This window comes from Neopelma chrysocephalum, unplaced genomic scaffold (genome assembly GCF_003984885.1).
Source record: "Neopelma chrysocephalum unplaced genomic scaffold, ASM398488v2 Primary Assembly neopelma1_97390, whole genome shotgun sequence".
Lineage (NCBI taxonomy): Eukaryota > Metazoa > Chordata > Aves > Passeriformes > Pipridae > Neopelma > Neopelma chrysocephalum.
In genome coordinates, this window is record NW_020926031.1 from 3,140,705 (window position 1) to 3,166,093 (window position 25,389).

General features: G+C 35.4%; 1 protein-coding gene across 2 annotated transcripts in view; it reads right to left on the reverse strand.

Moving 5' to 3' along the window:
- DNTT (DNA nucleotidylexotransferase) overlaps window positions 1–25,389 on the reverse strand; it is an 87,586-nt gene that overhangs the window by 37,539 nt on the left and 24,658 nt on the right. For both annotated transcript variants that reach the window (XM_027672088.1, XM_027672087.1), the window contains exons 6-7: window positions 24,494–24,617; window positions 23,043–23,175 (exon numbers count right to left, since the gene is read on the reverse strand). In XM_027672088.1, coding sequence (XP_027527889.1) covers window positions 23,043–23,175; window positions 24,494–24,617 — 257 coding nt within the window. The remainder of the gene's footprint in view (window positions 1–23,042; window positions 23,176–24,493; window positions 24,618–25,389) is intronic.

A 25,389-nucleotide genomic window follows, 5' to 3' on the forward strand; every position in this document is an offset into this window, starting at 1 on the left:
CAAAGTAAAGTCATAGACAGTACAATAACTTTGGATGGCTCTGTCAAAAATGATTTGTTATTACCTTTACTATTGACATTGTATTGTACATAGAAATATTACCCACTTCTCAGTGTTGCCAAAACATGCTGGACTTTGCCTGCTAACCAACGAAAGCTGTTTCTCCTTTTAAAAGTTGCAGTCTAAGTCCTAGATTTGTTCAGCACCGTCTTCCCTACTAGCTCCCTTCAATTGTGAGGGCCTCCAAGAGCAGCCCCTTTCTGCAACTATAGCCAGATGTATCCAAGTCTGCCACTCTTCACAGTACATACACTCCTGAGTGTTTTCACGCTAAGCTTGCTGTACTGTAGTTTTCCTTCTCTGGTTTCCTCTATTTCCAGTTTTCTGTCAGGTCTTTATAATTTTGCCCTACAGCATGATCCCTCCCTTTCTTCACAATATAGATAACTTATTTTTTAAAATATTTTATGCTCTACTACAGTGACATTGTCAGTCTTGTCTGCTTAGCATTTAGAGACCATGGGAATAGTAAGAAGGAAAGCACAGATCTCAAAATTTTTTTATTTCCCTGGCATTCTTTCCTAGCTTGATTTTACAGGCTCTGTATTAGACATTTTTTTCTTCTTGTGCACACCTCACTTTTTCTTTTTCATTGACAGCTCTTTAAAATGTACCTACTAGTTTTCAAGTTCCTAGAATTATATTCCAATGCACATAAAAGCCTTCTCTTATTAGACAATCCAACTGTTACCCTGCTGTGGAATAAACCAGAATGAATAGGATATTTCCTGGATAAAATTCTTCTGTGAAGTCCCTCAAACCATTGAAGTGATTAACTGAAGGGCCTACCTGCAGTACTAGATGATCAGAAAAATGACTTTTGACTTTAAAACCTTAAACACTGTACTAGATTTGTCTTTAGTTTACTTAGGCTATTTGGTAATGGGTCACTGTGATGTTTTGCTTTACAGACTGTATTTTCCTGTTTTTCAGAGGTTCACACTTCATTCAAAGTAGAGATTATAATAGTTTTTACAAATCCTTCTCAAGCAAAACTCTGACTTCGCTTGCGCATGAAAACAGTTTTCAGGTTATACAATTTACCTCAGATCCCTCCTTGTTGGCTAAATAACAAATGGTTTGCCTGACTTCTGATTAAAAATGTAAAGGGAACTTTGCTGTTGGCTAGAAATTTTGGACCAGGGATCCAATTTAGTACCACACTTTCCAGGGCAGTCTAAAGTAATGTTTCTTCACAGCTGCCATACTGTGTAGTTCAACTGATTCTCAGAATCATCTTAGGAAGGGCACGTGAACATTCTTTTTGTGGAAGATAGCACCTAATATTCAGAAGAAGAAAAATATTTTTAATAGCTGCTCTGAAAGATCATCAGAGATGACGGTGGCCCACTGGTCCTGCAGTCTCAGAGTCTGGACAGGACAAGCTGAACAACCTGTATTTCTGTCTCTCAAAAAACACAGATAGAAAATTTCCAAATAATTTGGGGAGGGTTTTTTTGTGTTGTAACCATTGCAGCATAGCCATGACTACATTTATTCAGCAAATACTAACTATTCCATATTCAGAGAAAATTCTTGTTGGCATAAAAGTGTTGAATGAGGTTCCACGTGTGTTAAACCCTTCAGTATTTACACACGTGCATTCTGAACTTTACACATGAGAACACTGCCACTGACACCAGAGCCATTAATCATTTGCATGAAGTCAAGCATATATATTTAAGAACCTGGAAGAATGACAACTAGCAGGTGCTCATTTCCAACGTCTGATCAACCATAAAAAATAATAAAGAAACATAAATTTATGTGGGGTTCCTGGGATTAAGCAAATTATTTGTATATAATTAATTACATAATAAATCTTTAAATAATTCATTTGACTACACAGAATAAAGCACAGTGAAGCAGGGGCAAATAATAGTTAACAGAAACAGATCTGGCATAGATATTCCAAGCTTCTTTTATGTGACTGAACCTTTTATTCCTGTTAAAATTGTGGAAAAATATTAATTGTGGAGGAAGGCATATGAATTCTCAAGCACTGAACACTGGCTAATGTTCTGAATTGGTCTGTTTGATGAAACTGGATTGTATTTACTGAAACAGCACATTTATGATAATATTCAGATGTTAATCAATGTTTTACCCATAACATTTGCAGCCTTTACACTGAATAACAAAAGCTCCGTAACTCAAATAGCTTCCTGAGAATGATTGCTATGAGGAAAGACAGCGAAAAAAATCAGTCCATCAGGAATTGCTATGCAACCAATATTTCCATAAAACTGGAAAGATTTTTTAACTATCACTTGCCCGACCATTTTATTGTATAGTTGTATTTTGATACAGAAAGTTAGGAAAATCAGTAAAAGTAATATCATACCAATACTACATGGAGTTGGCCTTAGCATGTGGAGAGTCTGAACAAAATATCAGAGGATATAGCTCCCTTCCTCCCAAAGAGCTCAGATTAAAATCAATCCAGCTGAAATTCATTTGTATAGCAAGCTGGATACTAGCTAAGATGCTGGAACCTGACATAAAAAAAATGAAAAGTCCTTTATTTGTTGAAAATTCATTATATATTAAATTAAGCATCATCTTCTCTGCATTCTTCTTTTGGGAAATGCAGGGAGGACAGCTTCTAGACAGACATCCCCAAGTGATCTGAAAATATGTGAGGCTATATGAATATTTCCTTGAATATAGATGAGCAATATGCATAAACATCTAAGAAGAACAAACGCAATTGCTGAAGTGACAATTGTGTGGCTATGGAAAAGGAATTAAATGTTGCAGAAGATTACACATAGCTGAAGAAATGGAAAAATTGTGATATATCACAAAGATCTTTTGTTTGAGCAGCAAAGAGAAAGCTTGGATAAGTAGCAGAATCACTTCTTTCAGACATAGCAAACAAATAATTTATAAGTACCATAAATGCATGTTCCTGAGGGAAAACCGTAGTGGCCTCAGTGTGCATTCATAGTCAAACATGCAATTACAGCTCTAATGGAACATGCACACACATGCATACACAGTGCAAACACTTCTTTCTGTCTGTTCTGATATCAATGCCACATTTTTACTCTAGGGAGGTATCCCCTGTGCTGGGTCTGATTTAACTCCCACTGTACCAGCAATGTAGAACTATTATTTGACATCAGTTCAGCATGGTAATTCTGTCTCTAATAACTGCAGTCCTGATTAAGTTACTTCTACTACCTGCCCCCAATCAGCATGTGTTTTCTGAGAGGAAGAGAAACATAAATTTTTATTCCAAATCCCAGGTATTCTTCATGCTTGTGGATTTGCTTACTAAGCAGTCTTTGCTGAGACCTCAAACAAGGGATAGACAATTTCTTACAGCCAGATATTAAAATAATTCTGAGTTACTGTCACTCAAACTATGAAGAACTACACTTTTTTTTTATTATTAACCCCATATAAAGAGAAAAAAAATCTTTAAGCTTGAAGTACTGGAATGTGACAGTGCTACAACTCTTACACTGAAGGTAAAATCCAGGACTGTTTTAACAGACTAGGAAGAAAAAGGCTACGAATAGCAAAGTAGACCCAGATTTCACTCAGCCAAGAATAATTCTTCACTGTGATACTACAGACTTTCAAAACATTGTTCCATCATGTTCCATCTTTGGGTATAAGCTACTAGTGGTTTAATAAAATAGAAATGTGAAATAGACTAATAAGTACAATTCTCAGAATAATTTGCCTAAAGAGAATTTACTGAATTCAGAGTTTCATCAGAAATTAATTATTCCAGCACATTTTTTTCCTGACCTTCTCTCAGGTCTGAAATCTGGACCTAGAGTAAGTGGCTTTATTGACTCCGAAGGACATTGACCTTTGTCAGCTACATGATTAGTACACCGACAGGAAATGAGCAGTCATATCTGTGCTAGAGTTCCTGCAACAGTTATTTCATGTTGAAGGACTTTGTTGAATGAAAGAATTTATGATGTTTGCAACATGGTTGTTTCATTTGCAATAGGAACGGAGTAATAGCTAAAAAAAAAGTTAGAAAATTATATTGTGACAGAAAGTGTCTTCCAAATTACAAAACAATGTTATAACATTTATTTTATTTCCTCAGAAACTCTCAATTACATATTGTGACAAATACTGTAAAGAGTATTAACAGCCTAAGTAGTAGCATAACACTGTACCAACCCATTGCTATCATAAATGACCAGCTAAACCCTGTGCAACACATAAGCTGTTCTTCAAATCACTTTTAGCTTTAGCTCAGGAGTTTTTCTTAATATTCAAGTCAGCTCTGCATTTTCAAAACAACATTTAGATTCACATACATACAGAGTAGGTAGCAAGAAAATAAATGCTCACTGCAGTGCAAAAGCAGCTCAACCAAAGTTAACAATCCAAAAACACTGACACAGAGAAAGCAGAGACAGTAGAATGCAAAATGCAATTGTTCACAAGCCTGACTTGCACTGTGCAGCAACTACTTTGTCAGCAGAGGGAGAGGGGAATAGGGAACATTCAGTCACAATAAACTAGAGGCTCTCAAGCTTGCCAAACTCTACCATCAGCTTCATTTGTTCTCTCTGTGCGTGATCTTTATACCTCCACCTTAAACATGACAAAGACATAAGACTAATAAGGATGCCAGAGGCAAGCTGCCATTTTATACTTCATGAAATTAGATAGAAAGCTCATCTATACAATTTGTCACAAGAAGACATACTAAGCTTCCCAAAGATCACGCTGATTCCAGAACTGAAACTCAGGAAAGCCTTCAATTGCAGGACTGGGGTGGTAAATAGGAAGACAGAGCTGTAGCGATTATCAGTCCTTATGCAAGGACTAATTACAAGTCCTAGATGATAATTTTGACCATGGTTATTAAAAAATAACAACCAAGAAGGATCCTCCCCATCTTAACATCACAAGTATCTATGACAGTTATTCTTCGTGGTATCGCCCAGAATGAGTGAATGCCAACAGAGTCAGTCCCCATGTTTCAAGATAAAGTAATACGTCTGAAGTCATGAGGAAAACAACAAACCCAGATCTGATCAGCGATCTGTAGAAGATAGATACAGGTATGGGAAGAGCTGGCTTCTTGGGATAGTTTCTGCTCTCCTGATTGTTACTTGAATTTGCCTTTGAAGGCAGTTTGACACTACCAGTTCCCAGCCAGTGTCAAAATTAATTCTCCTTTCTTTCTAATGCCACATAACTGGTAACGTATGATAAAATCCCTTCCAAGATGAAAATGTCAGTGTGGGAAGATACTTATACAAACATTTTGTAACTGGACTCTTATTAAGTCACCCTACTGCATTTGGTTTGCACCACCTGATAAAAACTGAGAGTTGAATATTTCTGGAAATCTAAACCCAGACTGACTAAGAGCCTGCATTCCATACCAAAGGAAATTCTGGAATTCCTGTCACTTGAGGACTAATGCTTCCCCAATAGTGCTCTTCTTTAATATCTGTGAGATGGTTTAATAGGATGCTGATTAATGTCTGAAATAGCAGTAATCTAATTAAATTAACTGAAATAAATTCTGCCACCAGCAAAGACAATTAAAATTAAAACTGAAATAATGATATATTTAACTGAACAGATACCATTCAGTTATGAGAGATATTCTGACTCATTTTGAGGCAATTTTTGGGTAAAAAAATTGCCGCTGGAGCTTTGTCTGCAGAATTTAAGAATAAAATAATTTAGGTTACACTGTCTCTGAAATGAAAACATAGTGAAAACTAAGCCAGTGTTCCCCTGGGCAGCTATAAATCAGGCTTCTACAAAGGTTTGAATTGCCTAAGATAGCATAGAGCAGCTTCTTCACCCAACCAAGTAATTCAACATAAACCCAGCTTAACTATGTAAGTATTTGGCAAAGATTCACTCGTGTCTTCTCTGGAAAAGGTGCTTAAGGGTGGATACTTCATTAAAATGTTATTTTTCTTGCCCAGTGTAACAGTAATTCTAATTCACTGGAGGCAGAACCCATTTTCCATGGCTGTGGAAGCTATTTATTTTATTTTTGAAGCTAATCCAAGTCTGCAAGGAAGCAGCATTGGGAAAAATCCCTTTCCCTTTAGGAGTAGAAACTTTGTTTAGATGGCATAAGGGAATGTAACTTTAATACTAGGTACACAAAACAAGCACTTTTGGTTTTTCATTTATTCAGGAGGACACCACTGCTATCGCACATCAGTAGCTGCTGTTCAAGGAGACTTTGAGGGAAACACCTAACAATGCAGAGAATGAATTACTTAAAAGATCTTGTATCAAGTCAGGATAAAGAAGCAGAAGGGACCACGTATCTGGTTATTTCTACATGTTTTGTTCTGAGGGTGAAAATCGCTGAAGTGAAGAGAACCAGTGCAAAACCTGTGCAATACTACTTACATTTACTTGAAACATAATTTCACCCTCAGTGACTACATTGCCTCAAAAAAGTATAGTAATGCATGGTACTCATCGAGTCTCATTAAATGCACCTTCAGAGACCAAGTATGTCATGTTACGCTTGACTGTGTGTGTCTTTTATGACTCAAAAGGAACCCAGACAGTTTCTCAGAGTACAAGACACCTGAGCAGTCCTCTTCTTGTCATGATAATGGGGTTTCTTTAAGCTTTGCTTTAACAGATATTGAATTTAATGCAATAAGAAGAAAACATAAATGAGAAAACAGTTATTCAACTGAAGAACTTAAATGACCAGCAGTACAGCTAAACTTACACTTATTCACTGATCTTAGAAAGCTCTATTAGATTATCTGCATTAAAATTATTTAATGGGTTAAAAATACTATAATGGAAAACCTTGAAAATATTCCCCTGCCTTGTAAAAGCAATGAATGGTGAATGGTGTGTTTATATATTGGCTTCTGTGTACCTTCAGCCAAATGGTTATTTCAAAGCATATTTGGTTTAAAATAGATCTGTGTGAGGATTCTTTTATACACAGACATCTAAGAAAAACATTATATTGTGGAACGTTATGGTAATTTTAAGAGAGGTCAAAATTTGAAGAACAGATGGAAAAAAAATTGATCACAAACAAAAACATTAAAAACAAACTGGTTCACTACTTTTGTACATATTATCTTGAGGAGGACCACTTTTATATTGGAGCTGACATCATATAGTATGGAATATCGCTTTGGTCAGTTTGGGTCAGCTTTGGCCTACTTGGGTCCCCTCCCAGGACCTCGCCCTCGATTGAGGAAGGAATGTTACAGTGTTGATGCTGTGCTCAGCAGTAGCCAAAACACCGGTGTGTTATCAACATCCTTCCAGCTGCCAAGGCAAAGCATGAAGCAGAGCACTGTGAGGGCTTCTATGGGGAAACAAACTCCAGCTCAGCCAGACTCAATATACCCACACAGTAAATAAGTTATTTCACTATAAGAAGAACATATTTGTCTTCTTTCCATGACATAGATGCCTGAATGTGGCTGTCACCAATTATACCCTGATGTTGATAATTTATCCCTTCTTGGCTTGCACAGAAGATGACTTCTTGCTGCTAATAGTTCTAGCCTCTCTGAATCCTCCAGCTGAAGTAAATACACTATTCATCAACCAAAACAAAACTATGCTTAAGCTCTGAATCACTGCAAGCGCTGTCTCAATTTCATATAAATAACGGAACTGTACCTGGAAGCTCTCCATATAATTTCAAGCCTTTAAAGCTTATGAAATGTACCACGCCAATCTGTCACAGTTTTATTTAAAGTCATGAAATACATTGCTGAAGTTTTGCTTTTGCTGTCTCGGCAAATCCTTTAAATTACACTTCATTTCAATCAAACATTTCAAATGACATCATTTAAACTTCCCGCATACACAAATTTTGCATAGTGCCAATCAATGACAAAACAAAACCTCTTTCAACACTGTTTGAAAAAGATATACACTCCAATAAGTACTGATATGGATTTGGGATCTCATATATTCAGCTGAAATGTGAGGTATGCAGACTAATTTAGTCTTAAAACATTTATCTAGTTTTGCATACGTAAACTCCACCGTCAGCATATTCTATGATAGCACGGAACAAGCTTTCTAACTTTCAAAAAACAGTCTGTAAGACAGTAGTACAGCATCTTTGGTTACTAGAAATTGTAAAATTTTAATTATTCTGAAACCTGCAGGAAAAAAGAACATATTCCAATGTGTAGAAAGTACTGAAAAATCAGGCTTGACTGGATAGAAGGTACATTTTTATTATTTATAAGAGCAGCCATCTCAGACTAGACCTGCTCAGACATCCCAAAATACCTAGTCTCTTTTGGCCTAATTAAAAGCCTTAATGAAGATTTTAGAACTATGCAAACTGGGAGACAAGGAAATTCAACTACCTCTAATTATGAGAGACTAAGAGATCAGTGTACTCAAAGATGCCGGATGTTTTAGTGAACATTCAGAGAATATTATGTATTTTGGAAGAACAAACAAACCCAAACAAACAAACAAAACCACAAAGAAATTAAGGTAAGGAAAACTACCTCTCCCTCTATCAAACAATCAATATGAAATGATGAAAGAGAAGATTAAGATTTTTAGGACTGCTGTCTGACTTCTTTGGAGATGGTTGGTGACTGGCACTTTTCAGGACAGACTACCACAAACTGGGAAAGAGCTGGACCCTTCTAGATCTGGATTATTCATTATATATAGATATTGCTTTGTTTCAAGACAAATTCAGGTGCAGTGTCCACATTCTGCTGGTGTTCTGCCAGGGAAGGAAGTTGGCCAGAGTTGGCTGTAGATTAAACATGTATTCCAAATGCCTAAACGTAGAACAGAATGGTTGAAATGCGTTGACATTCTGGATTTATAAGTCAGAAAGCTTTCCAGTTTTTTGTTTCCATCTCAGCTGGTGCATAATCTGCTCAGGTGCTACATTTCAAACAGCAGTAGTTGCAAACCGAAACCTCAGCTAAGCGAGATATATATTGCTAGAACAATAACTTAGTGATCTCTTCAACATCATTAATAATGCAGCAGAGAAAACAGAAAGGTCAGCTAAATTCAAATTATTTACTGAAATAAGTAGACGAAAGTCTGCATTTCTAATTTTGAAAGACGTATATTAAAAAAATGCTACTAGTAATACTTTTTTTTTAACTAGAAAAAAAAGATTTTGTCACTAAGGCAGTTTCCATTTACTAGTTTAGATTTCTTTTTTCCCAAGAGAAAATTGCTTGGTTCAGAATCACATTTCTATTTTACTTACTGAGAATCTGATAAATATATATAAGCTAATATTTAAGATATTTTAAAGAATAAGGGAAAAGGTATTTTTCTATACAGATACTATAAAAAAATTAACAAATAGATTTATAGGATCCATTTTTGATGTATTGAACCTTTCTGGCAGTAGATTGAAAATGTGCACTGAATCCCAGTCCATTTTAATTCACTCTAGCTAATTCTCTCGAGAGTTTCAAAGGGATTTTGTCAGAGAAACTTCCATCAAAAAGTTCTTTTTCATGTATGTCTACTTCGGCATTTCCAAAAATCAAAACATTCACTTTAAACAATTTAAAAGACAATACTAATGTTCATGTGAGGAGGGAAACATGCTTTTTCAAAATGTCTGCACAATATTAAATGTTCAGCCTGGGTTTCACTTACTTGGCAGTGATGGAACAATCTGTAGAATCAACCTACCATAAAAATAAAGGTTTCTATTTGCTTCCTGCTCAGCTGTACTGGAAGTTATATAAACATGACAGTTTTTCTATTAAAATTCCTTGAACTGAGAAATAGATTGCTTGCATCCACTGGGAAAAAAAAAAAAAAGACAACCAAAAAAAGACATCCCCCAGAAATTCTAACATAAAATATGATCAACACTTCTGTTTGAGCTGGTGGTGTGATGGCTGAAGAGTGTAGGTAATTGTTCACACATTTTGGTTAGTGACAAAGACATGAGAAGTCAATTTATGAAGTTGAACTTACTGGCATTTTGTGGCAATAGATGTAATTCTACTATAATTGTGATTACTTTAAGCTATTTTATTAATCTATTCTATCTAATGGTATATAATACACTAATTTCAATTTAAACATTTGCGTGGTTGCTAGCATACAGCTGCAGGATGGCAAGTTTGAGTCTAGCCTTTCTACCGAGATGCGAAAGTTTTACTCAAGTACTTCTGAAAAAAATATGCACAGTTTAAACTTCAGGCATGTGTACAATCTGTTTAGTTATAAGAACATTGCCCTCTCACTTGAATTTTTAGAGTGAACTGCTAAATCTTTCCAGGACTGGGCTGACATACAGATTTTCCATACACTTGCATACCCCTACTGCAAGTAAGGTGGGTAGGAATTTTATAGAAGCATAATCCTAGATTTTGTAATATACTAATTTTGTCTAAGGGAAGAGGACTTTACTCTTAATCTATGGGATACACTGAGAACACTAGATTTTTACAGAGAAAATAACATTTACTAATAAAATGAACAGATTTTACACCACAGTTATGGCATAGAACAACTATGATCAGTTTTCAAACACAAACTGAAATTCAAAACTTGCCTACTTGGTCTACATCAGTGGTTTGCCAAGATAGCTGTATTGTGTGAACACACACACTGTTAGCCAGCAATTCCCTGAAGCTGAAATAGTTACACCCTTTGGTCTAAAACAGGTTATTCCATTTGAGAAAACAACTTAAACTATGCTATCAAAGGAACACTGCATCTCCACAGAGAAAGGCTTCCAATATATTCTACAAATATAAGCACACCAGAAAAGCCTTTTAAAGTATGGACAAGCCCGTCATTAAATCTAACTTCTAACTTAAGTAAATCTCTTCATTGTGAAATCTTGTTACCCTCCTTTACAAAATTCCCTTGCTCTGCTTCAAGATGTGATCCTCCATCAGTCTAAGGAGCTCATGAAGTTGACTTAGTTTATTTAATTCTAAATTGAAAACTTCTCTGATTATTACTAACCAACTTCCTTAATTCCCAAACCATGGCAAGGAAATACTGTTTGAGATTGTAACTTTTTAGAGTTCTCTCTGTGCCCTTTTTCCTATATATATAAAATATTTAGCCATATATTTTCAGAGAGTCTCTCAGAGAACCAGTCATGTTATGTTTCTCTTAACTCTTGTACTGACTTCTTTCTGAATATAATCCTGACTTTTCCAACCTGTACTGTTTTGTGACCTCAAGTAATGGGACATTTGAAGGGCATCTTCAATATGGGTACATAATTTTTTCAGGTGAAACTGTGAAGATACGTTCCCTGGGTCACCATTTCTTGCCAGTTCAATTTCTCAAACCATCAGTTGAAATTGTCCTCCTATTTTGTCATGATTCAGCTGAAATAATAGTCAAAGCTCTCACTAACCTTTTAGTTAGAATGTACCAATACACTGTTCACATTTCATTTATGATATTAGAATGGTGGAGGTATGACCTACATTGACTAAGTCTGGATGTAGTACTATTTATAGCAGCGATACAAATGAGTACTCTAACAACATCAAGATATTTCAAAAGCAACAATGAAATGAGGATATTATATCCAATGAAGATATTATTACTAATGTAAACAAATTAGGTGCAACTGGATACAGAAACCACTGCAACGGGATCAAATAACCAGGAATGTTTGTTGTGTTTACCCACTAGAACTGTGTCTAGGTGTAAGATATTCCAAGATAAAAGGAAAATATTCTGCCTTCATTGATCATTAGCATAACATACAGAGTGTAAGGCTATTAGTTTGTGATTTAGCATGAGTTTATAAAGAAAAAGCAATCCATCCATAAGGCTTTAATGGGTTTGGGGTTTTTTTTGTTGTCCAAGATAGGTCCTAGTAGTATCCTAGAACAGCTATCATAGCTGATGGTTATAAACAAGTCTATCTTATCAGGTTTTGCTGTTCTCTATTTAATGCTGAATTTCCATTCTTCAAAAAGATAGCTCGAAACATTTCTATCCACCTCTCCCACAGTATAGCAACAACTCATAATATATTCCACCATTCCCAAACTGAAAGAAACTACAAATACTATTTCTAACTATATTTTTTAATTTAATAAATATATGATTTATTGTAAACCTTTTTAGGCTTTTCCTTGTTATCCAACATGTAGAAAATTTCCTGTCTGACTCATATTATAACCAAAAAAAAAAAAAAATCAACCAGCAGTTACCTCCTGGTTATCAAGTCCCCACACCACTAGCATGATCATGTCACACTTAATTAAAATGTTATGGCTACATTTGCTCACAGGGATCTGCAAAATGTATCCCCTGGTTGCAAGGTCACTGATGTTTGCAGCTTTTCTCATTATTATCTGCCAGGAAAACATCATTCTTAGCTTGCACTGTCAACCATCCTTACAGCAACTAAGTAGCCTATAATAAACTTTGACTTCTGCTAAAGAATATATCGAAATAAGTAAACTGTGCTATAAATGTCCTGCTTTCAAGCCAGGTTTCCAGAAATAAAGCCATGGAAAAAATTATGCAGTACATTACATAGTATAATCAGAACTGATTTTTGATCTCTTGACTCTAAACAACAGGCATTTGATATTGCGAACCCTGAACTACCTGGTGTCTGAGCCTGCAAAACCTTTTTGGAAACAGTGAACCACAGAATGTTTTCATTCATCTTAGTAATTGTTTACTAATAGAGTGCAAAATAGATGCCCTGACACACTTATGAGTAAAACATATGAAAAAACAAAATTACAGTAAGAAATATAATCAAAAACACTGAGGTACCAGAAACCTCTCAGAGGAAACAACACATATTCAAGAAACACTGCACACAAGACAAAATGTATTATTTCTATTTCACTTAGGCACAGGCATCAGAGTTCATCGGTAAAGAGATGCTTAAGTACAATTGTCTGAAACAAAAAAGAAAGAGACTCTTGTTTTCTGGTGCACTTGGAAGTGTCTGGCAGAAAGCTGGCCAAGCATCATTAGCACTACTCTGTCTTAACATGTTAATTAAGTCTCTTAAGCACAGCCAGGCCTTACCCTTGGCCTATTAATGGTACCTTACATCTGATTTTACTGCTTGGAACTCAGTCTAAAACTGCTGCCAGATTTTTGTTTCAGTTACCCTTTCTGCAGAGTTTTGATTTGATTTTCCTTTAAAAAGAATGCCACTTTCTTCTGAATGTTTCCCAGTGTCACAAAGACAGAGTTACTATCGGTCTCTTCATTCCATTCCCACCTTGAGTGGCCTGGATTTTGTAAGGCATCCTCTTTTTAGCAGGTGAACCGCAATGAAACTATTTTATAGATAAAATGTAAGGAAAAGAACTATCTATCGAACTAGGCATCTCCATCTCATCAAGGACATGTACGTGTCTGATTTGACCTCTTGTCCTTTATGTCTCTCTTTTATCTTACTATTTTATCTCAAGTCTCCTGTCTCTTTTTTTTTAATCTTGCTTCTTCATCATTCCCTGAATATATTCCACTATCTTAATAGTCCTCTTTGTACCTAATGCTCTACAACTTGTAGAAGATTTTTTACTTACCAGTTTTATGTAGTATCATGAATATATTTTCCTCTATAGCTATTTATTTGTGAGAGAGCTTGTAAGACTCTTAGTGCTCATCCATATACAGCAAATACTTTTCAAGTCATATATTTTAAATATTACACTTGAACATACTTCCTGCCTAAGTATTAAAATTGATCCATTTAAATTCACTGGCTGAGCATTTCATAAATCAATGAATGATTAGCTGTATTCATGTCAAATGTTTACGAGAGACACTCCAATTATTGTGACTCTTCAGAGCAGCAATTCAAAATATGATGCCTTCCCACAGTGTCTGTGTAAAAGGCAAAAAACCCCAAACATTAAAATATCACTAATGACTGGAAAATATTTGCTAGTGCTTGATTTTGCTACAAATTCTGAGTGATAATTACAGCTGATAGTTTTATTCTCCCTCTCTCTCTACTCACTCAATCTATTATTTACACAGAGGGTTTAGTAGAGTTTGTCAAAAAAATGAGAGAAAGGAGAAGGATTTATGTGGACAGTTAAATATAAAGGAGACAGAAATGTTTTAATTCAAGTTGTCATTTCAATTTGTTGGCTAAAACCCATATCAAAATATTTCAGTGATCTTGAAAAGGTATTGTGACACTTCACAGAGGTTTTTGTGCCTTTGACTACCTCTTCCATGATGCACATGTCTTTAGGTGAAGTGACACAATATAAGTATGAAATTTCTATAGCCGAGGCTAATCACAGAAGTTCTGACTAAAAAAACTCATTTTGTTAAGGAAATAAAAATCATTGAATTATAGCCCCTACCAGACAAGAGAATTACATTTCTATACAGTTTTTCACTGAGAATTGAAAATTTTCACTGAAAACAAACAATACTTATAAATATTTTTATAGATATATTCCAGATAACCCTAAATATAAACGCATGATCTACCTCATTCAATAACTTTGTTTCTGTGTATAGAGCTATTCTATAACACCACTGGTATGTTTTGGCCTGCAATATTCAAATTGGCAGCATCCACTTCCATCAAACCTCTTTCCCAAACAGCAATATACAAATTCTCTTATCCCCTACTATTAAAAAAAAACCAACAAACCCACAAAAAACCAAACATTGCTGAAAAGCCACTAAAATAAAATTCCAAAGAGAAATAATCAAATATTCACTGAATTTAGACTCTTATGCCTAGTGAAGCATGTGTTAAAATTCAAAATTTACTGAAAATTAGTTATTCATATTCTCCCCTTGTCATATTCCTAATATGTCTAATATCAGTAACATGAAAAAGAATGAGTCTGCAAGTTGCATGAGCCCCCCTTCAAATTAATTGCAGCACATATAACACGACTCCACTACAGAATAGTTCTAAGGTTGCCATCACTGATCTTGCCTGAGTTTTCCATGTAAAGAATTACTTGTCATTCTCTCTCGAGTTTGAAAATGAAGCTCATTCAGTCTATGAATACATCTCTTTACATGTTAATGTTAGGTACCAATTATTGCACAGCTTCCTTTTTAATCAGAACAGCTTTTATTCCCCTATGACATATCATACTAATCTACTCCCAAATTATCAAAACATTCAAAGAGCAACAGTTCAACTTTACTGTAGGAAGCAGGTTTTCCAGCTTATTAAATTATATTGATAAATCAATTTTAGTACATGCTGTGTAACGTGCAAGCTGCCTCCCTGCCTCAGCCCCAGATTATATGTTATAATAATACCTGGAGCAGTTGGACTTGATGTGATTTTTTTTTATTTTGGTGAAATGGTATCCTATTCAAACTGTCTCAGCACCACTGCCTTGCACTCCTGTGCAAGAGACCTTTTGTGAATTTATTTATGTTTTATGCTCACTGAAAAATTATGTCCTTGTATATTGGAAGAATTGTGTTCAAGGAAAGGCAAAGCATTTCCCCTTCCAAAACACCAGAGGAATATTTTCAATATAAGGTCATACCAGAACATAGTAATTAACGTGTTTAGTTTTCATAATGCAAATAGTAACAAGTACTGTGTATGCTGATTGTTCTAAAATGCCAAATGACTGCTTTTCTGTTAACCTAGCATTACCAAAGTCACAAAAATTTTTATTGCAATCCTTTTAAAATGGGAACAGTCAGTAGAATATAGCTTATTAAGTATATTTCATTGATATAGTTGTTATAGTTACATAAATACATTTATATTTATATAATTATAAATAGTTGCATGATAACCCCCTTTTATAACTTTTCAAGACATTCGCTTTGGCAAACTTGTCTAGAAAATCATGTAAATAATGCAAAATCTGTTTTTACATTTTGGAATTCTAATGGTATATTATCTTAAAGAGTGGCACTGCAGAAACCACTGGAGCTTGGAGCTGGGAGTACTGTAATTCATACTGACAGCTGTCACTGCTTCTTTCCACTTAGGTGAGTCTAATGAGCCAACCGTCATGAGAGATTGGTATTTGTTTCAGGGCTAAGACTTCACATCAGGAGAAAGCAAGTTAGTTGTTAGCTATAATCTGGCACTCATACAAGCAACTAACATGGCAAAACTGAAGTCAGTGCTGAAATCCACCCTAGCTAATGACAACACCATTCTCTTGCATTTTGATGACCAAAGCCACTGGAAAAGATACATCTACAGTCCAAACCACTCTCAGCCCAGCTCTTCTACATATCAGACACCCCAGATGGCTTTTGTTGTCGCCCATGCTGAGCAGTAAACCCAGAAGCTTCTTTCCCCATGCCTGCCCTGATACATGGTGAAGGTTTTATCACAGTAGGTCACCTCTGTTATATAGTGAAGGTTTTGAGAAACTGTCATCCAAAAATGAGAACAAACATCAAAGAGAATTATGGAAACATCAAAGATGCTTTTGAACAAACTATGGTAGATTTCTAACAATTTCTATTACTGTATAAGGCAGTTGTAAACACCAAAACAATCCATGAAAAAATTAAATTAGAACAATTTTACATTAATATAGAATGAATCAATTCACAAAACATTGGACATCTACTGTTTAAGGATTAGATTATCTGCAAGGTGTCAGAATAAGCTTATTAGGGGATTCTGTATTGTTAGCTCACTATTTTTCACACCATTTCATAAAGTGTTTTCAGTGTGTGACATCCTGTCAAATAGTTTTCATCATTTCTCAGTCATGCATCCTTCCTAAAGTCTTAAATAGATCGTTTTGAGTTCCTCTTCCTTAATTTCCATTCACTGACAAAACAAAGATCTGTGATTTTTTTTTTGGTCTCATCTGTGCACATTATCACTAGCATTGTACAAAAAACTGTTGTTCTTTTGACATTGCATCTCTATAAGTGGATTAAATGAGCTGTGAATATCATCATTTAACCAATAAAAAGAGATCTTTATTTATTTAGAATGTATCAGATCTGCTTCATCTAAAAGGCTAATTGAAAAGGCTATTCAGGTCAGCTGTGATATTAGAAGACAACTGAATCACATTTAATGCTACTTAAAGGATATGAACGGGCTAAAAGAAAAATTAAACCATGGCCATTAAAATTTAATTTGACTTAGTGAAGCCATTAACATTTTGGTTTTATGCAGTGGCAAGCATTCTAAAAAGTTTTCCATATAATTCCAAAACCTAGAATTGTCAAACAGCTGATCCTTATGAACCAAAAATGATTGAAAGTGACCTTAAAGGGCAAATCAGAAAAAAAAGCAAACCAAGAAAACTTTGAATACCATTATTAGCTGTCATTCTGTTCTTTCTTCATATATACAGCATCTTCTGTATATATGCACGCTTTGTTTTTCATTTTAACATTGAATATCAGATTTGGATATCAAATGAACAAGATCTGAACTGTAAAGAAATAACCCATTTTAAAGAAAATACCCTATCTTACTTTTAGTAGTGTACTTGCAATATGCTACTTTGCCACTAAAAGTTTGCCTTTGCAATTTGAAAATGTTCATGCCAGTACCCCTTATAATCCGTGTAATGACAAATATTGTTAATAGCACAAAGCAGTCATCAGTGCAATAATTTTAAAATTTTTCATCAGTTTCAAACAAAAGCTAGAATTAAAATGGTAACAAATCTGATCACATACATAACTAAGATTTTGGATTGAGTGCCTGACAAGGAAATAGAAACCCTTACTTTTTGTTTTCATTCTCATTTTTTCCAATTCAGTTAGAGGAAAGTTAAAAAAAAAAAAAAACAAAAACAAAAAAGCTAATACAGGAGATTTTACCAGTCCCAAAATAATACAACCCGAGATTTCATATCTTGCTTTATAACATTACTTGTATTGCTCTGGCTTACTTCCTAGTAGTCATCATCAGTCTTGATATGAAACAGAAAATACTAAACACTGTAGAGATTCTCACAAATACATTCCAGGAGATGTAGGGGGTTCATGTAGGTTATCATGAAAACTGTAAGGCTAAGCCAGGGAGATTTCTGGCTCTACATACACAGTGGAAAACTTCTGGCTTCAGAGAAATCATCAGCATTGCCACCTCTACTCTGGACCCATCACTCAAATTAGTTTTAGAGATAAGAGAGGTATATAGCTAAACAGCATCCTTCAAAAGAGCTGAAAAACCCGTGGCAGTGGTAAAGGTAGAGTACTTCTACTCTACTTCTTTGAGTAGAGTAGGGCATGTAAAAAAAATTCTCAAATCAACAAGTTTTCTAAAGGCTTCAAAAGAAAGTACTCAATTATTTCATGGATTCTTACAAAGTTCTTTTTGTCCACAGCTCCCAGATACCTTCTACTTCATGATTCATCAGCTTCTACTTCATGATTCATCAGGGCTAATAATAGATGAAATGAGTGGAAAAATAATCAAAGCTCTAATGACAAAAGGAAGTATCTGAATTACTCCAATAGATTATCTTCTAAATTGACTTGGCTAGCTATTAATTTGATTTTCTCCTTTCCCAACTTAATTTTTAATGGGTTACAGAAAATTAAAAACAGAAACTAGTGATGATCTCTGTTCTTTGCCAGTTGCAGTGCTTCTAACTCCAGTCACAGAATATTTTTACTCACAGCATCCTAATACCTCAAGGTCAAATATTTTTAAATTTAGGGAGTTTGTTAAGGCAAAGCTGTTTTACTAAGCTTTAAAACCAACCAGATCAGATTAAAACATGTCCAGATTAAAAGCCTCATCCAAAATGGACTACAGTTTATCAGATGAAAAGCCATGCTCACAAATGAGAGCCAAGAAGTCTCTTCAATCTATTGCTGGAATAATTGCTAGATTATTCCAGGATCTATTTAAATTAGAGTGTGTGCAAACTACCATATCAGCTCCAACATTCAGTGAGCAGCCTGCCTATACAGATATCTGTTACAGCAGATTTCTCCATGACAAAATGAAATAGCAGCAGAGAAAAACATTTACTTCTCATAACAGCAGTGAAAGAAAGTGAGCAGAAATTACAGTATTTGGACTTGAGTAGCTGGGTACAGCTTATATCTTCCCTTACTACTGTTTGTTTGTTGGAGTAAAAAAACCCATAGAAACAACTACATCTAAGAACAGTGTAAATGCGAAGGCACACTGTAAAAACAAAGTGTAAGCAGAGTAAGCAACCTCTGATTAGGAGTTTGCCTAAAAACTTAATGAAGGAATCTTTTGATATATACTAGTTTAGCAAGCCTGGTACTTTTTAAATCCTAGATCTGCACAGAAAGAAAACAAGTTGCATAATACATTTACTCTGACAACCTAAAAATATTTGGTGACATGTCAGGTGTTCTGGTCTCATTGTAGTACACCTACGGTCTCCTAAAAAAACTCTTATTAGGAGTATCCAATATGAAAAGGTCAAATAAATCCTCTTATCAGGATCAGAACTTATGTTTGAGTGTTCTATGATTTATCCAGATGTTCAGTCAGAGACTACATGACGAGCTCAGTTAAATAAACCACAAAGTCTTGAGTATATAGCAAAAGGTTGGGAAGTATAATACTCTTCATACACTCAAGCTTACATTCTCTCATTTATGAGCATGTGCCCACAGTTGGATAAATTTGATCCTAGGTGCCATATAGAAGTCGCATCTCTGAAACAAAGGTGCCACAATAACACTGGTTGTTTACCAGTGTGAACCTGCAGAATAACCTCTCAAAGTGTTTCTTTATCCCAGCTATTTCATTTTACTTTATCTCCATGACAGAAAGGAGGGATATCTTTAAATTATTATCTTGGTACAGAACAGGAAAGAGAGTTCTGTTCCATGTCATTCCTTTATGCATTCCTTTGCCTTGTAGGAAATGTCACTGCACACAGGAAAGAAGTTTTTGCATTGTAATATACAAAAGCATGGCAGTGGTGCCTGACAAACACACTGACCCTGTCCTTTGCTCTCTTCATTGCTTTTTTATTAACAATTCTTATCTGCAAATGTTACAGAGTGTCAAATCCTGATTCTAAAAGATAATATAAAATTCAAGCAAGGAGATAGTTATCTATCAATCAATTAGGCTCATGTTAGAACAGAATTAATAATGAGAGTCTGAGACAAAACATTCCCTGAAGACTGATGCAGCATAGAGGAATTAGCCTCCCACTGAGACAAATAATAGACAAGAGGCACTAGTTATTCTGCATGATGCGTTGCCCAAGACACTTGGAGAACTTCTTAAGAACTGCAATAAGAAAAATTACCTAAAACAAAGTGTCTCCTTAGTCTGCTTCACTCTATTTAAGGCAAAGATAGGAGAAGCCAACAAAAGTGTGTCTAGGTAAATATAATTTGAGAAACGCAGAAGTGAAATCATAATACCAAGAGGATGGCTGGGTAATTTTCTAAAAAATCAGTGCCTATTGACGATACAGTAACTATGTCCTCACATCATAACAATACATTGCTGCTGCTGCAGAGCTAACCACAACTATTTCAGTGTGCTACATGCAACACAAGAAAATTAAAACATAATTTGTAAATAATTTGGGAATCATATGAACAGGCTATCAGAAAACCATTCTGAAAATGCAGTTTCTCTTTATATTATATATATCTATATAAAATACTCTCATAACTGTATGTAATTCTTATTGCAGATCCTTTTCTGAATTCCTCCAGTGAAATTTGGTTTTTGTGGGTGAATGTATTGACATATGAATAATCAGTAAAGAGATTGAAGTCATAAACCAAATATAGTATATAATCCTCCAAGCATTTTTGCTCTTAGGAAGCCCTCAGCCTAGATCACGTCTTATGGTAAACCCAAATATCAGAAGCTAAATCAAGTTAGCTAAAACTCAGGGTCTTAAAAAACATGGTGATAATGCTTCAGTGCACAACAACTTTCTCTTGAAGATACTCTGAAGCCATATATTAATAGGGAACTACAGGAAAAAGGGGAAAATTCCTCCCGTTTCGCTGCCATGAAACCTACGGTGAAGTTCTTTGTCTACTTGTCATTACTAACAATCCTACAACGATGCCAATATTATTAATAGCATTAACACATTGCTAATAGGAATCAAATTTTCGGTAACATGCAGTGATATACAGAAGATGACATAATGCTATTACTATGGAAAAGTCCTTAATTCTCTTAATAATATAAAATTACTTATTTATTAACCAGGAAAAAAAGTTGTCAGGTCCACAGTTTAATGCACTGAAAAGTGATAACACACTTTAGCCTAAATTACACTCCTGCCTTGGATATAGCAGAGACAAACACAGTAATCAGGGATGTTGCATGCCAGAATAAAGTTTCTTTTCTCCCCATCTCCGGGCTCCTGTTTAACTGAATGTTGGAAGGGAAACTTCACCCTTAGTGGCTTTTGCAACTTGTAATATGAGGTGCTATTCCCCATGTTGGAATTTGTCTTATTAACTTAAATCTCAAAATAAGAAAGGCTGAGCACTGAAAATAATGCCATGCCAATTCAAACAGACTCCATGGCAAATTCAGTCTTTCTGATAACATTGTCCATGGTATGATTTATATTGCATTATCAGCATATTCAATACTTCCTTCTCTGCAGTCAAGCTGACACCCTCCCTAGATAGACAATGAAATACATTCCACACCATGTGGGTGTGATTTATCTATTTCATAACTACAATTGCTCTATTTCTGTATTTCCATGCATTTCGGTGTTGTAATTTCTGTTTCAAAATGACCCAGATAAGTGTTGGAAAAGGATGGAAACACAAGAAAAAAAAAATTCTTGCAACCTCTCATATGAAAATATACTAACTGAAACTCGAGGAGTATGTTTTACAGGCAGTTAGCTAAGGGTTCCTGTAGGAAAGCAACAAGGAAAGCAAACTCATGCAGACTTCAATAATTTATTAATTCCTGCTCCTGAATGATTTCAAATTAGGAAGATATGGAATGGCTGCCATCACGACCCTTTTATTTTTTACAAGATTAATAAAAGAAGCCAGGTAGAAGACTAAAGGTGAAAGACTAAAGGTCTTAATTTAGATTGGACTGAGTCTATGCAAACCTATCTAGGTTCACAATATTAAATCACACAGGTGATACATTAATTATTAGCATTCTTCTCTTTTGCTCTCATACCAGTTTTAGTTGCATAAGAGTTACAGAACTGTGCATTTTGAGTTCTAAGAGAATACTTAAAGTATTTTTGAAAGATATTTTTATTTTTAAAATATAGTCAAAGTTTTACAAAGTAACAAACTAAGCACCAAGAGATCTTGGGTGCTGAGTAGGGCTTTTAGCTTTATGAGCATCACATGTACTGCAAGAAGGACATAATGGGGGCCTGAGCATAGAGCAAGTAAACCAGAACTCCTGAAGACTATTCCCAGTCTCAATACTTTGCTGTGTGACTTTAGGAGAGCTCTCAAGTAAGTGCTGAAAGAACAAATTATAGATGTTCTGAGCAACAGCTTCAGGCTTGGTTTTACAGAGCAAGACCAAAAGCTTTAGGAACAAAAATCAACCAGGAAAGAAATTCTGCAATCATTCCATCTATACAGAGGTTAGTGTATATTTGGTTTAGTCAGTGCTTTATGGTCATTTTAGTAAGTGTTTACTGTAAAGTATACCTCTAACACTACAAACTGCCTCAGCACATTTCAGCTCATGTGACTTAAGATCTCTTTGAAAAAAAACCCAAAATCAACCCCCTCCCCCCTCAAAAAAACCCAAACAAAACAAAAAATCCAAGACTGCCTTAAGCCTATTGTATCTTTCCTTGAAGCATGGCATTACAATAGTCTCAGCCTTGGGAATTCAGATCCAGTGAAAGAGAAAAAAAGATGCCCAAGTACAGTACATGATCTAAATATCATTTTTCCATCAAGCTATTCTTAGATTTTGCTCTAACAAACCAACCATTCACAGTAACAAAACACAGCAATCTGGGAATGTCATAGAATTGCCCTCTGGTTTGAAAAAAACAAACAAGCAAACAACAAACCCAGGAAAAAAAAAAAAGTTGAAAACAAACTCTCTTTTTCATGTATCTGAATAAAACAGCCAAGTGATCCCATTTGTTTTCACTCACCTCCTGAAACCACCCGTTATGGTAACTAAAGCATCTGGTAGAAAGGTAGATACAGTATTCTTGACAATCAAGGTTACTGCATCTGCTTCTGCCTTAGATACACAGCTAACAAGGTCCTCATAGTAAAGAAACCCTGGAAATCAAAGCAAAAAGTGCAGATCACTCCATGGAATTATCAAAATCCACACTGCATTATGCAAAGCCTGTGTGAATAGCCACCTCTCATCAAGAAGTTAAACCACACATACCATACCATGGGCAAGGGAACCCTATCTAATGGCAAGAACTAAGAAATGTTCCATCATGAACCTGAAATTATAGGTTTGTTTTAGAACATGTTGTGGGAAGAAACAAATTTTGATCCAGCCTCTTCAGGTTTTCCTTCCTCCCCACCATTTCTGAAATCAGTCTCTGTGACCTCTCTTGGGTGTGAGAGATCACAGGCCAGAGACAGCCTCTTCCTTTCCTCATCTTTCCCTTAGAGTTCACATATATTTTTGTCATTATTATTTGTCAGGTCATTTGTCAATATAGCAGTCGCAATAATTGCTCCCCTTTCTGAGAACCTGAATATTTATAAGTTATTTCGGACTTCCCTACCAGCTCCCACCAATGGCATTTTTGGAGGTACTGCTTTAAAAGGCAGCCTTCCCAAAATTAAGGTGTTTTACCCAAGTACAGGGCTCAGAAGTATGTGAAATATCCCACCTATCTTATTTTTGATCACAGAGCTTGTGTTGAAATAGCCCGGCCCTGCTGCTTGTTTCACGTTTGGATACGACACACAAAAGAAAAAAGGACAAAGGAACATGAATATAGGAAAGTTGATACAAGGGATTATGAAGTGATGTAAACCACATGAATTTAATGCAAAAATAAAGTTACATTATTATAATTTCATGTTATATAATATTTTTTCTTAGTTTAACTAATTTCTTTGTTTAAATGAGTTCCTTTATTTAGGGAAACAGCACACATACAAAAAAATCTATGGGGAAGCAACACTATTCATGTGATCATTTTTAGCATTTTAAAGCTCAGGTGTGCTAGGATCATGGGAAGAATTTTATAAGTACTTTATTACAAATCTTGATTTATCACTAAGGTAGAGCTGCCTTGAAGGAGACAGATCTCCTCTGAAAAGTAGTTCTGGGCTTTCCCAATTTTCACAACCTGTGCAATAATGAACCATTAATAGTTTTGTGTATGAGAGATTTCATTTGGTATCTATGCAAGCAATTTAAAAGTATGCATATTCCTATGTTTTGAATGACACCATTTTTAATTAGCAGCTCTGTTAATCCAAATATTATTTTTACCTAATAATTCAGTATTCACAAGACCCTGCAGCAAGCAAACAGATGTATAAATGACCTTTGCCTCCTCCTGTGATTCTGTTATCAAGTTCTTAGAGCACTGACATAGAAGTTTTTGTGACACTTTCACCTTACCTGCTTTCTGCATTTTTGACAGCTTGAGGGTCTTGTCGGCTTTTAACTCTTCCACTGTTCGCAAACCCATTCTGTACCATTTCTCAGATGTCTTCACTCCCACTCCAAAGACCGAAGTAAATTGCTAAGGTCAGTAATAAAACACACATTTCAGTATTGTTTTCTAAAGGGGCAGTGAATTAATAATAAGTAGGTAACAACAAGGTTTCACAAGGAAAATAATGGGCAGAGTTAATCCTACATTGAAGATATATAATAGTGTAATGCAAACATACAGATTCAGTTTCCTTTCTTTGCATAGCTACATTGAATGGAGAACTGGTTTTATACATGGACAATTCTCATTAAAGTGAAATCTAAACAAGAATACAGTACTAGTCCAGCACCTTTATGTAATTTACCTAGATGTACACTTTCCACTAAGGTTTGAAATAAGGGTAGTATTTATTTTTACTCCATTTCTTAACAGAAATGCAAACAGTAACATTAAGTAGCTGTATCCCTCTACAGTCCCTTCATAGAATAAGAGGCCTCACAAGACCATCCATAATTTGACTGACATTATGATTTTGTGTTATATACACTACCAGCTCTCAGTTGTACAGATGGTGTTGTAGCACTACTGAGAGATGGGGTCAGTGGGAACCCTGGCGATCCTGGAATTCTGCACGGAGGAAAATTGGGTCTCAGTGCTACAAGGAGAAAGATCATAAGAACACAAAGACAACTAATCTATTCTTGCCCCATCCCTGGAAGTGTTCAAGGCCAGGTTCAATGGAGCTCTGAGCTACCTGGCCTAGTAAAAGGTGTCCCTGCCCATGGCAGGGGGGGTGGAATGAGATGGTCTTTCAGGTCCCTTCCGGCCCAAACCATTCTGTAATTCTTATACTCCATTC